We start from the raw sequence: 13,675 nt of genomic DNA on the forward strand, positions 1-13,675 counted from the left end.
TGGCTGTGGTGCTGACGGGCCCTGTGTGTCCCCAGGGGAGCGGGTCCTGGCCAGCGGCTCGGTGCAGCTGCCCCGTTTCACCCTGCTGGAGTCAGGCAGCCTCCTGGTGAGCCCCGCACACCTGCCCGACGCTGGCACCTACACCTGCCTGGCCACCAACTCCCGCGGCGTGGACGAGGCCTCTGCTGACCTGGTGGTCTGGGGTAAGGGGTTCACAGTGGGCCAGGGAAAGGAGGGACCCTGCACCAACGGCTGTGGGGCCAGCCCGGTGCTGTGGGATGGAGCTCTCCGGGGATGGGCGCTGGGTTTTGGGGGTGCAAACGGGGGCTGTCCCTGCTGGTGCCACCCCCACAGTGCTGGTGGGTCATTGTGTCCCCCCCACAGCAAGGACACGGATCACAGACCCGCCACAGGACCAGAGTGTCATCAAGGGCACCAAGGCTGTCATGAGCTGCGGGGTCACCCATGACCCCAGTGTGGACGTCAGGTGAGGGAGAGGTTTAGGGAGTCCAGGTATGCCAGGTTGCCCACCTGGCTGCTGTCAGTGCTGTCCTGGGGAGGGAGATGGGGGTCTCCTTCCTCAGCCCCGCGCTGGTGGTCCTGCAGTGCCACCTGGTGCCCTGTGACAGCGAGACCGTGTCCCCTGTGCTCTCTGGGGGGCTGTGGGGCACCAGCACACCTGGCTCCCCCTGGCACAGGTACGTCTGGGAGAAGGATGGGGCTCCACTGGGCCCTGAGAGCGGCCCCCGGGTGCGCCTGGACGAGGTGGGCACCCTGCACATCTCCCAGACCTGGTCGGGTGACATCGGCACCTACACCTGCAAGGTGATCTCGGCCGGGGGCAACGACTCTCGCAGCGCCCACCTCCGTGTCCGGTGAGACCCCCCTCATCCTGCCAGCACCCTGGGGCTGTGCCCCCTCCCTCCTTCCCTGCCTAACCCCCCTGTCCAGGCAGCTCCCCCACGCCCCCGAGAGCCCCGTGGCCGCCCTGAGCCCGCAGGAGAAACGGGCCATCAACCTCACCTGGGCCAAGCCCTTCGACGGCAACAGCCCCCTGCTCCGCTACGTCGTGGAGGTCTCCGAGAACAGTAAGGGGCTGCTGCCACCCCCTGGCACCGCTGGCACTGGGGCAAGTCCCCAGTGTCACCCCTGCTGCAGGGGACGCTGCTTGGGGACCCTGGGACGGGTCAGCCAGGCTGGGGACCCCGGTGTCCTGCAGGCCAGGTCCCTACCCTGCTGTCCCCTCTCCCCCCAGACGCGCCCTGGACCGTGCTGCTGGCCAGCGTGGACCCCGAGGTGACATCGGTGACAGTGCGGGGCTTGGTGCCCGCTCGCTCCTACCAGTTCCGCCTGTGTGCTGTGAACGACGTGGGCAGGGGACAGTTCAGCAAGGACACGGAGAGGTGAGTCCCGGCCTGGGGGGGTCCTGGGGGGGCTGGTGACCCCAGTGCTCACCCTGCCCTGTCCCTGCAGGGTGTCCCTGCCCGAGGAGCCGCCCTCTGCGCCCCCCCAGAACGTCATCGCCAGCGGCCGCACCAACCAGTCCATCATGATCCAGTGGCAGCCGCCCCCCGAGAGCCACCAGAACGGGGTCCTCAAGGGCTACATCATCCGGTAGGTGCCAGCAGGGGTGCCCAGGGGCCCACACCTGGTGCTGGTGGGGACAGTGGCAGCTCTGATGGCCCCTGGTGCCCAGGTACTGCCTGGCCGGGCTGCCCGTGGGGTACCAGTTCAAGAACATCACCAACGCCGAGGTCAACAACCTCCTCCTGGAGGACCTCATCATCTGGACCAACTACGAGATCGAGGTGGCCGCCTACAACAGCGCTGGCCTGGGGGTCTACAGCATGAAGGTGACAGAGTGGACGCTGCAGGGAGGTAGGCAGGGGCAATCAGGGGCGAGCAGGGGCTTGGTGGGCACCCTGATAGCATCAGGTGCCATTGGTGGGGTGGGATGGGAGGGAGGAGGATGGGTGTGGAGCCCCAGGGGGACTGGGATGTGCTGGGCAGGGATGACCCGGGGGTGGGCACCCAGCTGATGGAGGGGACCTCGTGGAGCTGTCCCTGTGAGCTGTCCCTTCATCCCGGCAGTGCCCACGGTGCCTCCAGGGAATGTGCAGGCTGAGGCCACCAACTCCACAACCATCCGCTTCACCTGGAACCCCCCCAGCCCCCAGTTCATCAACGGCATCAACCAGGGCTACAAGGTGAGGGTGATTCCCAAAACCATAACAGCTTGTGGGGAAAACTTGGTCAACCCTCACAAACTGTCTTGGCTCCTCCTCGCTGAAATCCCCGATTTTAATTGGCTCACTCCTGACTGTTAAAATAATATTTACTGTTATTTAACACTTGCATGGGCTCGGAGTCTCCCATGCTCTGTAATTAATTCCAAATTGCAATTAATTCAAATTTACATTAATGAAATTGAATTAAAACATTAAACTTGTGTTTTAATCCACTCGAAAGAAGTTCGGGAATTTAATTGCCGCTGAATGAGATAACCAGCGTGAGTAGGATATTTAACATTCCTATTAAACGCCACTTAGTATTTTTGATTAGTATTTTTAGGGCCTAATTAGTGTTTAATTAAGTTGCTAGAGGCTATCTTGCACAATACCAATTAAATGCCCAGCCATCCCTCCTGGGTGCGGGCAAGGGGGGGATCCGTTATCGATGGAGTTAATCACAGCTCCGTAAACAGCGCCGGCATCCAGCGCTCCCCGCACCCTTAATTGATCGTTAATCAACGCCTAATTAATAAGAGGAGGCCGGAGGCGATGGTTTTGGCGCGGGGAACCTTCATGGCAGCTCCTTCCTCCTTTCTCGCCCAGCTCATCGCCTGGGAGCCGGAGCACGAGGACGAGGCCACGGTGGTGACGGTGCGGCCCAACTTCCAGGACAGCGTGCACGTGGGCTACGTGCCGGGGCTGCGCAAGTTCGCCGAGTACCTGACCTCGGTGCTGTGCTTCACCACGCCCGGGGACGGCCCGCGCAGCCCCCCTCAGCTGGTGCGCACCCACGAGGACGGTACGGGGAGGCTCCCGGCCCCCGGCATGGACCCTGCCCGCCCCCCGGCTCCGTCCAAGGGGGTCCCGTGGGTGCCGAGGGTGCTCTGCGCTTGGGTGTTGAGTGTTTGGGTGGTTTTGGGCAGTGCCTGGCCCCGTGGGACACCTGAGCTTCAGTGACATCCTGGATACGTCCCTGAAGGTCAGCTGGCAGGAGCCGCTGGAGAAGAATGGGATCCTGACGGGTAAGGGAGGCACCAGCAGGTGCTGGCTCTGCCATCGGTGCCTTTCCCACCCTGCAACACCTCCCCCTTTTCCTGTCCCATTCCCACTCTGCAGCACTGTCCCCTGTGTCCCCATGCCACCCCGCAGTCACACTCACATCCCCTTTTCCTCCCCCACAACATCTCCCCTTTGTCCTCTTCCCACCCCACAGCATCTCCCCGTTTTTCTGTCCCATTCCCACTCTACAGCATTGTCCCTTCTGTCCCATTTCCACCCCACAGTCACACTCATGTGTCCTTTTCCTCCCCCAGAGCATCTCCCCCTTTTCCTGTCCCATTCCCACTCTGCAGCACTGTCCCCTGTGTCCCCTTGCCACCCTGCAGTCACACTCATGTGTCCTTTTCCTCCCCCACCTGCCCTGTCCCACCTGCCCTGTCCCCACACAGCCCGTGGGGTGCGCGATGCAGGGGTGACACTGCAAGGGTGGCACTGCAGGGGTGACACGGCAGGGGTGCATTGCAGGGTACCGGATCTCCTGGGAGGAGTACAACCGCACCAACACGCGGGTGACGCACTACCTGCCCAACGTCACCCTGGAGTACCGCGTCACCGGCCTCACCGCCCTCACCACCTACACCATCGAGGTGGCCGCCATGACCTCCAAGGGACAGGGACAGCTCTCCTCCTCCACCATCTCCTCAGGGGTCCCCCCAGGTGAGCACTGTGGTGTTGGGGTGCTGGAGGGCTGTGCGTGGTGCTGGGGGCGAGTGGCTGGTGCCACCCACCCTGTCCTGTCCCCACAGAGCTCCCCGGTGCCCCCTCCAACCTGGGCATCTCCAACATCGGCCCCCGCTCCGTCACCATCCAGTTTCGCCCGGGTTACGATGGCAAAACCTCCATCTCCCGCTGGCAGGTGGAGGCACAGGTACAGGGGGGCTCAGGAAGGGGCTCAGGGGGTGTTTGGGGGTGTGGTGGTGCTCGCTTGGGTCCCAGGGTGAGGGAAGAGATGAGAATGTTGAGTCCATGTTTCAGAAGGCTTGATTTATTATTTTATGGTATATATTATATTAAAACTATACTAAAAGAATAGTAGAAAGGATTTCATCAGAAGGCCAGCTAAGAGTAGGAAAAGAATGATAACAAAGGTTTGTGACTGACTGAGACAGTCCGAGCCAGCTGACTGTGATTGGCCATTAATTAGAAACAACTACATGAAACCAATCCCAGATGCACCTGTTGCATCCCACAGCAGCAGATAACCATTGTTTAACCATTTGTTCTTGAGGCCTCTCAGATTCTCATGAGAAAAAATCCTAAGGAAAGGATTTTTGTGCCATGGGGGCAGCTCACCCCGCTCACCCCACTGCCACCCCACAGGTGGGCCAGAACGGCGAGGCCGGCGAGTGGGGGCTCGTGCACCAGCTGGCCAACGAGCCCGACACCCGCTCCATGGAGGTGCCCAACCTGAAGCCCTACACCTACTACAGGCGAGTGCCAGGCTGGTGCCATCCCTTGGCCCCTCACTGTGACCTCAGTGTCCTCCCCAGGGGACTGGAGCCCTCTTGGCCCACACCGTGACCCCCCTCTCCTCTCCTCCCTCAGTTTCCGCATGCGGCAGGTGAACATCGTGGGCACCAGCCCCCCCAGCCTGCCCTCCAGGAGGATCCAGACCCTCCAGGCCCCCCCGGACATGGCCCCTGCCAACGTCACCCTGAGGACGGCCAGTGAGACCAGCCTGTGGCTGCGCTGGATGGTGAGGGGGGGCCGGGGTCTGTGCCTGCGTGGCTGAAGGGGGGGATGGAGCCGGAGGGGCTGTGGGACATCAGGAGTGACAGTGGCTGTCCCTGGCAGCCCCTCCTGGAGCAGGAGTACAACGGGAGCCCCGATTCGGTGGGCTACAGGATCCGGTACGCGCGGGCAGACGGGCGGGGGCAGCCGGCGCTGCAGCTGATCCGTGACCGCGTGGAGAGGGAATTCACCATCGAGGACCTGCAGGAGTGGACCGAGTACCGGGTGCAGGTCCAGGCCTTCAATGCCATCGGCCCCGGGCCCTGGAGCCCCCCGGTGCTGGGGCGCACCCGGGAGTCAGGTACCGCTGTCCACCTGGGCACTGGGCACCCACCTCGGCCAATGTGGCCACTGACCCTCTCTGTTGCCCCCCTCCAGTGCCCTCCTCTGGCCCCAGCAATGTGTCAGCAGTGGCCACCTCCTCCAGCAGCCTGCTGGTCCGATGGAGTGGCATTTCTGAGGCTGACTGCAACGGGCTCATTCTGGGCTACAAGGTGAGCTCCTGCCCGTGGGCAGCACAACTTTCCCTGGGAGAATCACCCTGCAGGCTGTGGGGCTCCTAACTGTGCCACCCCCAAAGTGTGACACGGGCTGTGTCACACAGGCTGTGTCACACTGACTGTGTCACACTGGCCGTGTCACACGGGCTGTGTTTCAGGTGCTGTACAAGGAGAAGGGTTCGGAGGCACGTGCCCGGTTCTGGCTGGCAGAGGGCAATGCCTCCCACAGTGCCCAGCTCACCGGGCTGGCCAAGTACACCCTGTACGAGATCCGGGTGCTGGCCTTCACCAGGATGGGCGATGGTGTCCCCAGCCGGCCTCCTGTCCTCGAGAGGACACTGGATGATGGTGGGTGACAGCACCTGGGGGGGCTGGGTGATTGATCCCGTCCCATCCCTGGGTAATTGATCCCGTCCCATCCCTGGGTGATTGATCCCACCCTATCTGGGTGATTGATCCCATCCCATCCCTGTTCTCTGGGGTGATCCCTCTCCCCCTGCCCAGGACACCCAGGGCTCCCAGGGCATGGGGTCTTTTCCCCACTCCCCAGTGACTCCAATCTGTCCCCCTGCAGTGCCCGGGCCCCCCGTGGGGCTCCTCTTTCCTGAAGTGAGGACCACCTTGGTGAGGCTCATCTGGCAGCCCCCGGCAGCCCCCAACGGCGTCATCCTGGGTAGGTGGGGAGCACCCGGGGTGAGCCACTCTGGGATGCTCTGCAGAGGGATGCAGAGGTCCTGGGGGGGCAGGGATTGTCAGAGAGCAGCTCCCTGGGATCCCCTGAGCATCTGGGAGCCCTCAGGGATGCTCTGCAGAGGGATGCAGAGGTCCTGGGGGGGCAGGGATTGTCAGAGAGCAGCTCCCTGGGCATCTGGGAGCCCTCAGGGGTGAAATTCCCCGCTCGCTCGGATGTTGGTCCCGGGCTGGGTGTGAGCAGGTTGGGATGGAGGGGGCGGCACGGGGAGGGGTCCTGGCTGGTGTCCCCTCCCTAGCGCCACCCCTCCACTCCCTCCCCGCAGCCTACCAGGTCAGCCACCGCCTGAACACCTCGGCGGTGACCGCGGCCGCCGTGGAGGTGCTGGATGCCAGCGCCCGGCAGTTCACGGCCACCGGCCTGCAGCCCGAGGCCACCTACCTGTTCCGTGTCACCGCGCAGAGCCGCAAGGGCTGGGGCGAGCCGGCCGAAGCGCTGGTGGTCACCACCGAGAAGAGAGGTAAGGATGGGGGTCCCGGCCGGCGGCGGGGGGCTGGCGGTGCCCTCGCAGTGCTGCCAGCCCCTCGCCTCCCCCAGCCCGGCCGCAGCCCCCCGGGAAGCCGCTGGCGCAGCAGGAGGAGGTGCGGGCGCGGAGCGTGCTGCTGTCCTGGGAGCCGGGCAGCGATGGGCTCTCCCCCGTGCGCTACTACACCGTGCAGAGCCGCGAGCTGCCCGACGGAGAATGGGCCCTGCACTCCTCCCCCGTCAGCCACAACGCCACCGCCTTCGTCGTGGACAGGTGAGGGGCTGGGGATGCGGTGGGGGGTGATGCTCCGGGTGGTTTCCCCGCGCCTCGGTTTCCCCATGGCGTGAGAGGTGCTGTACGAGGCCAGAGAGCGATGGCGCGGTGGGAGGGAGTGGCTCGGGGGTGACCCCCTGGCTGCCCCGTCCCCATCCCGCTCTGCTCCCTGCAGGCTGAAACCCTTCACCTCCTACAAGTTCCGTGTGAAGGCCACAAACGACATCGGGGACAGCGAGTACAGCGAGGAGTCGGAGTCCCTGACCACCCTGCAGGCAGGTCAGCACCTCCTGGGGCAGGGACAGCAGTTCCGTGCCCAAGGGAACAAATCCTCCTTTGTCCTGGGCGTCTCCAGAGCCTCACCACCCTTTTCTCCCCCCCAGCCCCCGAGGAGGCTCCCACCATCCTCTCCATCACTCCCCACACCACCACGTCGGTGCTCATCCGCTGGCAGGTACCATCCCCTCTGCCCTGCCCTGCCCTGCCCGGGGAGGTGGCACCAGGTGGCACCTCAGGGTGCCAGGGAGCCCTGGGCCAGAGCAGCCCCTGACTGCCTTCCCTCCCTGCCCTGCAGCCCCCGGCTGAGGACAAGATCAACGGGATCCTGCTGGGCTTCCGGCTGCGCTACCGGGAGCTGCTGCACGACAGCCTGAGGGGCTTCGCCCTGCGCGGCCTCGGCCACCCCGGCGCCACCCGTGAGTGCCCCCAGGACAGGGGCTGGGGCGGCCTGGGGGTGGCAGGTGGGATCTGAGCAGTGCAGCATCCACAGCATCTCCCCGGTACCAGGGTCAGGCTGTGCCCCCTGGAGCTGTCACCAGTTCCCCCTGTGCCACCAGGTCTGTGGTCCCTAACGTCCTTTTGTGTCACTGGCTCTGTCCCATTGTGTCCACCAATCTGAACCTCCCAGGGGTGTCTGCACCTAACACAGGCTGTGTGACATCCTGCTGGGTGTCATCCTGCTGTATGTCCTCAGCCCCTGCAGGCAACAGGGTCACATCCACTCTGGTGGCAGCAGGGACACGAGTGACATGGGCAGAGCCAAGGCAGGACCTGGCCCTGTCCTCTGTGGGGACCCCAATGCACAAACCTGGCTGGTGGCACTCAGGGCATGGGGCTGGAGGATGGAAATGCTCCTCAGTGCTGTCACAGCCCCGTTGGCACCTGGGGGTGCCAGGGCCCTTTCTGGGGACCCCTGGCCCGTGGTGGGGTGGGGGCTGTGTGGGGATGGGGACTCAGAGGCAGGAGCCCCCCCTGCCCTGCACTAAGCCCCCCCGTTCTCCTGCCCAGCTGTCTATGCCGTGCACAACCTCAGCGAGGTGTCCCTCACTCAGTACGAGCTGGACAGTAAGTCACCACCCCTGTGTGTCCCCCAGTGCCACCCCTGTGTGTCCCCCAGTGCCACCCCTGTGTGTCCCTGCACTGCAGGGCCAGCTGGAACCCCTCTGCCCCATCCAGCTGCTCCTTGGGGACACCCCCTTCTTCCCAACAAGGGGGGCTCTGCCAGGTCCCCCGGGGGTAGCGGGGCTGCCCCATCCTGGGGAGGGTCCCACTCGCCCTTTGTCCCCCAGACCTGAGCAAGCACCGGCGCTATGAGATCCGGATGAGCGTCTACAACGCCGTGGGCGAGGGACCCCCCAGCCCCCCCCAGGAGGTGTTTGTGGGGGAAGCAGGTGAGTCCTGGCAGGCTCTGCCTCTCTTGGGGCTGCGGGAAGGGGGCTCGGCTGTCCTGGGAGCCCGAACCAGCGCAGTGACCTCGTCCCCTCCCTGGGCACAGTGCCCACCGCAGCGCCCCGGAACGTGGCCGTGCAGGCGGTGACGGCCACGCAGCTGGATGTCACCTGGGAGCCGCCCCCCTTGGAGAGCCAGAACGGCGACATCCAGGGCTACAAGGTACCTCCTGTCGCCTGGGGGCTGGCACCCGCCCGGGGGGCTCTGGGGAGGGGCTGAACCCCTGGGCGGCACAGGGTGGGGGGCACTGGGGGTGCTGTGCCTGATTTCGGGGAAGGGGCTCTGGGAGGATGTTGGGGTCCCGGGGAGATGCCGGGTGTCCCAATCCGGTGCCGAGCGGCGGCGGGGCAGCAGATGGCGCTGTCGGCCCTGGAATGCGACCGGGATGTGTCGGGCTATAACTAGAAATTGTCGGGATGCAGCTGGGATTTGTCGGGATACGGCTAGAATGAGTCGGGATGCACCGGGATAGAGCCGGGATGTGTCGGGACAGAACCGGAATGCATCTGGGATGTGTCGGGATGCACCGGGATAGGGCTGGGATGTGTCGGGATAGAGCCTGGATGTATTGGGGTGTGTCGGGATGCACAGGGATAGAGCCGGGATATATTGGGGTGTGTCGGGATGCGCCGGGATAGAGCCGGGATGTGTCGGGACAGAACCGGAATGCATCTGGGATGTGTCGGGATGCACCGGGATGCACAGGGGTAGAGCCGGGATGTGTCGGGATGCAGCCCAGGTGCTGTTGGGATGAATTAGGATGCAAGCGTGGCACCCAGCCCCGTGCTCCAGACACCTCCTGGTCCCCATCCATTGTGATTCCTCCTGCTTGTCCCCATCCCGTGGGAATCAGGCACGGCTCGAAGGCGATCTCAGCACACCCTGGCGATGCCAACCCTGCCTGATGCCCAGCACAGCCTGGAGCCCTCCTGGAGGAGAGGCTGTTCTGTTCCCTCTGACCACTTGGAGCCCGGGCAGGGACATTGGAGGGCTCAGGGAAGGCGAGCTGGATGGGACCCGCGCCCCATCCAGGTCCCCATGCCCCATCCTGCAGATCCACTTCTGGGAGGAGCAGCGGCAGAACCAGAGCACGAGGGTCAAGACCCTTTTCCTGCCTGAGACTGGCGTGAAGCTGAAGAACCTGACGGGCTACACCTACTACTGGGTCAGCGTGGCCGCCTTCAACGCGGCAGGTGACGGGCCCCGCAGCGTCCCCGTGAAGGCACGGACACAGCAGGCAGGTGGGGCCCGTGGCACGGCTCCCCCTGCACTCTCCTGCCCCTGGGCTCCCTGGGGAGGTGTCTCCGTGGCTCCAGCTGCAGGGATTTGTGCTGCAGTCCTGAGCAGAGCATCGCTGGGCTCACCCCAGTGGGTTCTTGGCGTGGGGTCACACGGAGGTGAATTTTTAATCTTGAGGATGGCGAAGGTTTTGGGAGGACACAAGGAAAGTCATTCCCCTGTGGAATCTTTGCTGCAGCAGGGATGGGGCCCTGGGGGTGTGAGCTGCTGATCAATCAGCATTAGGGTGGAGGCAGGGACAGGGGCTGGCTGGCGCTGGGGGTGTCCCCTGGAGCACTGAGCTGCCCCTGTCCCCCGGCAGCCCCCAGCGCTCCCGGCTCCATCCGCTTCAGCGAGCTGACCACCACCTCGGTGAACGTGTCCTGGGAGCCACCTCCGCTGCCCAACGGCGTCCTCGAGGGCTACAGGCTGGTCTACGAGCCCTGCACGCCCGTGGATGGTGAGGGCACGGCCAGGGGCAGCGGGCAGGGCTGGGGGGGACCCGGCTCAGCCTCTGTCCCTGCAGGTGTCAGCAAGATCGTGACGGTGGATGTGAAGGGGAGCAGCCCGCTGTGGATGAAGGTCAAGGACCTGGCTGAGGGTGTCACCTACCGCTTCCGAATCCGGGCCAGAACCTTCGCCTACGGGCCGGACGTCGAGGCCAACATCACCACGGGGCCTGGGGAAGGTACGGGGGACAACTGGGGACACACAGGCTGAGGAGATGGGCTGGGGGCTGGCCCGGCTCTGGGCCAGTTTGTGCCCCTGCCTCCAGCTGTGCTCTGGTGCCCAGGTGCCCCCGGCCCCCCTGGAGAGCCCTTCATCTCCCGCTATGGCTCGGCCATCACCATCCACTGGTCCAGTGGGGACCCTGGCCAAGGTCCCATCACCAGATACGTCATCGAGGCCCGGCCCTCAGGTACCACTGCTGCCTCTGCTCCGTGCCCAGCTCACGTGGGGATGGGTGGTATTTGCTCAGGTGGGGTCGGGTGTGGTGTGTGCTGGGTCCCCAGGATGAAGGAGGAAATGATGAATGTGACTCCATGTTCTTAGAAGGCTGATTTATTGTTTTATGATCTATATTATATTGAAGAATGCTACATTAAAACTATACTAAAGAATAGAGAAAGGATACAGACAGAAGGCTACAAAGAATGAAAACTTGTGGCTCTGGAAGGAGTCCCGACACAGCCTGACCATGATTGGCCAATAAGTCAAAACAATTCACATGAAACCCATCAAACAACAACATGTTGGATAAACAATCTCCAAACACATTCCAAAGCAGCAAAACACAGGAGAAGCAAATGAGATAATATTTTTTGCCTTTTTCTCTGAGGCTTCTCAGCTTCCCAAGAGAGAAATCCTGGCGAAGAGATTTTTCCAGAAAATATGATGGTGACAGTCAGGAGAGGGGAAACTGAGGCAGGGAGTGCTGACCTGGGTTGGGCGTTGGGACGCGGTGTCTGGGGGTGTCTGTGAGGAAAATGCTGCTGAGTGGGGCTGATGGCAAGGGCAGCACCTGCAGGGCTGGTGGATGGAGGGACAGCACCCCTGGCCTGGGGTGTCCTGCAGAGCCAGCCCCAAAATCCCAGCCCTAAAATCCCAGCCCCGTTGTCTCTTCCAGATGAGGGGCTCTGGGACATCCTCATCAAAGACATCCCCAAGGAGGTGACCTCCTACACCTTCAGCATGGACATCCTCAAGCAGGGGGTCAGCTACGACTTCCGAGTCATTGCTGTGAATGACTACGGCTACGGCACCCCCAGCACCCCTTCCCCCTCCGTGTCAGGTGGGTTCCAGGGCCCCCCTGTGCCAGAGGGAGGCTCCTGCTGTTTCTCTGCTCTCATGGCCATCACTGAACCCACCCCTGGCTCCTACTGCCAGCACCCCCTTTCCAAACCCCCCTCCCTTTCTGGGGATCCAGGCCTCCCCAGGTGACCCCGTGCTCTGCAGAGGGCTGTCCCCATGTCCCTGTCCCCCTCTGACCCTCCCTGCTCTGCCCTAGCCCAGAAAACCAACCCCTTCTATGAGGAGTGGTGGTTCCTGGTGGTCATTGCCCTGGTGGGGCTCATCTTCATCCTCCTCCTCGTCTTCGTGCTCATCATCCGTGGGCAGAGCAAGAAATACTCCAAGAAGTCGGACTCAGGTGAGCAAGGGAGTGTGGTGGGTGTGACAGGACCCTCCTGCTCCTGGGGGAGCCTCTTGGGGTCTCTCCCTGCCTTTGGGGGTCTGTGTGGAGTGGTGGGAGCCTCCCCTCCTGCCCGCCTTGGAGCAGCTCCTGCAGAGCCCCAGAGCCACCCCATAACCGTGCTGTGGTGTCCCAGAGAGCACTGAGAGCTCGAGATGAAATGAAGGGCTTGTCCCACAGGCAGCTGTGGAGGCAGAACAGCCCGGGGGCTCGCAGAGGTCACTGGGATTAGCCAAACACTGCTCTGTTTTCTTAGCTCTGTCAAGGGCTCAAATTGTGGGGAAAATCCAGAGCTCCTCGTTAAACAAACAGCTCAGAGTGAGGAGCTGGGGGCACTGGGGCAGGGCAGGGGGCTGAGCCAGGGCAGGGCTGGCACCTCCTGCCTGTCCCCAGGCCCTGGTGACTCTGCAACCACCACAACCCCCAGCCCCTGGGGCCATTCCCAGCCCCTCCCGGGCCCATCCCCATCTCCCCGGGCCCATCCCCATCTCCCCGGGCCCATCCCCAGCCCCACCCGGGGCCATCCCCAGCCCCACCCGGGGCCATCCCCAGCCCCTCCCGGGGCCATCCCCAGCCCCTCCCGGGGCCATCCCCAGCCCCTCCCGGGGCCATCCCCAGCCCCACCCGGGGCCATCCCCAGCCCCACCCGGGGCCATCCCCAGCCCCCCGAGCCCATTCCCAGCCCCCCGAGCCCATTCCCAGCCCCCCGGGCCGTGCTGTGCTGCCTGCAGAGGGGCTGGGGGAGGCTGAGCATCCCATCCCCCAGGGAACAGCTCCAAGGCTGCCGCCCTGAGCCACGGCGAGATGGTGAGCCTGGATGAGGGCAGCTTCCCCGCCCTGGAGCTCAACAACCGCCGCCTGTCGGTCAAGAATTCCTTCTGCAGGAAGAACGGCATCTACACCCGGTAGGGACCCCCCCACAGCCCCCTCCCCGGGCAGGGGGAGCATCTTTGCTCATCCCTGCTCTGTCATGGGGTGAGGAGAGCTTGGATCCCCAGGGGTGACCCCGATCTGCTCGATGTCCCCCCTGGAAGTCCCTGACAGTGGGATTGGGGTTCTTGGGAGGGGTTGGCACCGCTGAGGGTGCCCCCTGACGCAGCCCTATGGATCCTCGGGGTTGTCCCCAAGTGGCCCAACCCCGCGTGGCGGTGACCCACGCTGACCACCCCTCTGTGTGTCCCCAAGGTCCCCGCCCCGGCCCAGCCCCGGCAGCCTGCACTACTCGGACGAGGACGTGACCAAGTACAATGACCTGATCCCCGCCGAGAGCAGCAGCCTGACCGAGAAACCCTCCGAGGTCTCCGACTCCCAGGTGAGCCCCGGGGCCGCACATGGGGACAGGGACCAGGTTGGGGGGGTCTGGAGGGTGCTGGGAGCCCTCGCTGAGCACCACCAGCCCGTGTGGGGCTGTTCCTCTGTCCGCCCCGAGCAGTCCCGGGGCGCCTTCGGTGCTGCTGCTCCCGCCCC

The 13,675-nt window shown here is 64.0% G+C and overlaps 1 protein-coding gene across 1 annotated transcript in view; it reads left to right on the plus strand.

Annotated features, from left to right (window-relative positions):
- Positions 1 to 13,675, plus strand: part of SDK2 (sidekick cell adhesion molecule 2) — a 49,542-nt gene that overhangs the window by 32,826 nt on the left and 3,041 nt on the right. Inside the window, exons 11-44 of the mRNA XM_066565927.1 lie at positions 36 to 203; positions 385 to 487; positions 699 to 875; positions 952 to 1,088; positions 1,256 to 1,403; positions 1,474 to 1,614; positions 1,697 to 1,878; positions 2,092 to 2,207; positions 2,835 to 3,030; positions 3,155 to 3,253; positions 3,756 to 3,947; positions 4,037 to 4,158; positions 4,611 to 4,720; positions 4,836 to 4,986; positions 5,085 to 5,322; positions 5,400 to 5,515; positions 5,680 to 5,869; positions 6,096 to 6,194; positions 6,538 to 6,732; positions 6,810 to 7,011; positions 7,187 to 7,290; positions 7,395 to 7,465; positions 7,586 to 7,706; positions 8,299 to 8,355; positions 8,580 to 8,681; positions 8,786 to 8,901; positions 9,794 to 9,980; positions 10,340 to 10,477; positions 10,544 to 10,705; positions 10,811 to 10,936; positions 11,645 to 11,809; positions 12,026 to 12,166; positions 12,975 to 13,113; positions 13,394 to 13,520. Coding sequence (XP_066422024.1) covers positions 36 to 203; positions 385 to 487; positions 699 to 875; positions 952 to 1,088; positions 1,256 to 1,403; positions 1,474 to 1,614; positions 1,697 to 1,878; positions 2,092 to 2,207; positions 2,835 to 3,030; positions 3,155 to 3,253; positions 3,756 to 3,947; positions 4,037 to 4,158; positions 4,611 to 4,720; positions 4,836 to 4,986; positions 5,085 to 5,322; positions 5,400 to 5,515; positions 5,680 to 5,869; positions 6,096 to 6,194; positions 6,538 to 6,732; positions 6,810 to 7,011; positions 7,187 to 7,290; positions 7,395 to 7,465; positions 7,586 to 7,706; positions 8,299 to 8,355; positions 8,580 to 8,681; positions 8,786 to 8,901; positions 9,794 to 9,980; positions 10,340 to 10,477; positions 10,544 to 10,705; positions 10,811 to 10,936; positions 11,645 to 11,809; positions 12,026 to 12,166; positions 12,975 to 13,113; positions 13,394 to 13,520 — 4,838 coding nt within the window. The remainder of the gene's footprint in view (positions 1 to 35; positions 204 to 384; positions 488 to 698; positions 876 to 951; positions 1,089 to 1,255; positions 1,404 to 1,473; positions 1,615 to 1,696; positions 1,879 to 2,091; positions 2,208 to 2,834; positions 3,031 to 3,154; positions 3,254 to 3,755; positions 3,948 to 4,036; positions 4,159 to 4,610; positions 4,721 to 4,835; positions 4,987 to 5,084; positions 5,323 to 5,399; positions 5,516 to 5,679; positions 5,870 to 6,095; positions 6,195 to 6,537; positions 6,733 to 6,809; positions 7,012 to 7,186; positions 7,291 to 7,394; positions 7,466 to 7,585; positions 7,707 to 8,298; positions 8,356 to 8,579; positions 8,682 to 8,785; positions 8,902 to 9,793; positions 9,981 to 10,339; positions 10,478 to 10,543; positions 10,706 to 10,810; positions 10,937 to 11,644; positions 11,810 to 12,025; positions 12,167 to 12,974; positions 13,114 to 13,393; positions 13,521 to 13,675) is intronic.

This window comes from Molothrus aeneus, chromosome 26 (assembly GCF_037042795.1).
Source record: "Molothrus aeneus isolate 106 chromosome 26, BPBGC_Maene_1.0, whole genome shotgun sequence".
In the NCBI taxonomy this organism is placed as follows: domain Eukaryota; kingdom Metazoa; phylum Chordata; class Aves; order Passeriformes; family Icteridae; genus Molothrus; species Molothrus aeneus.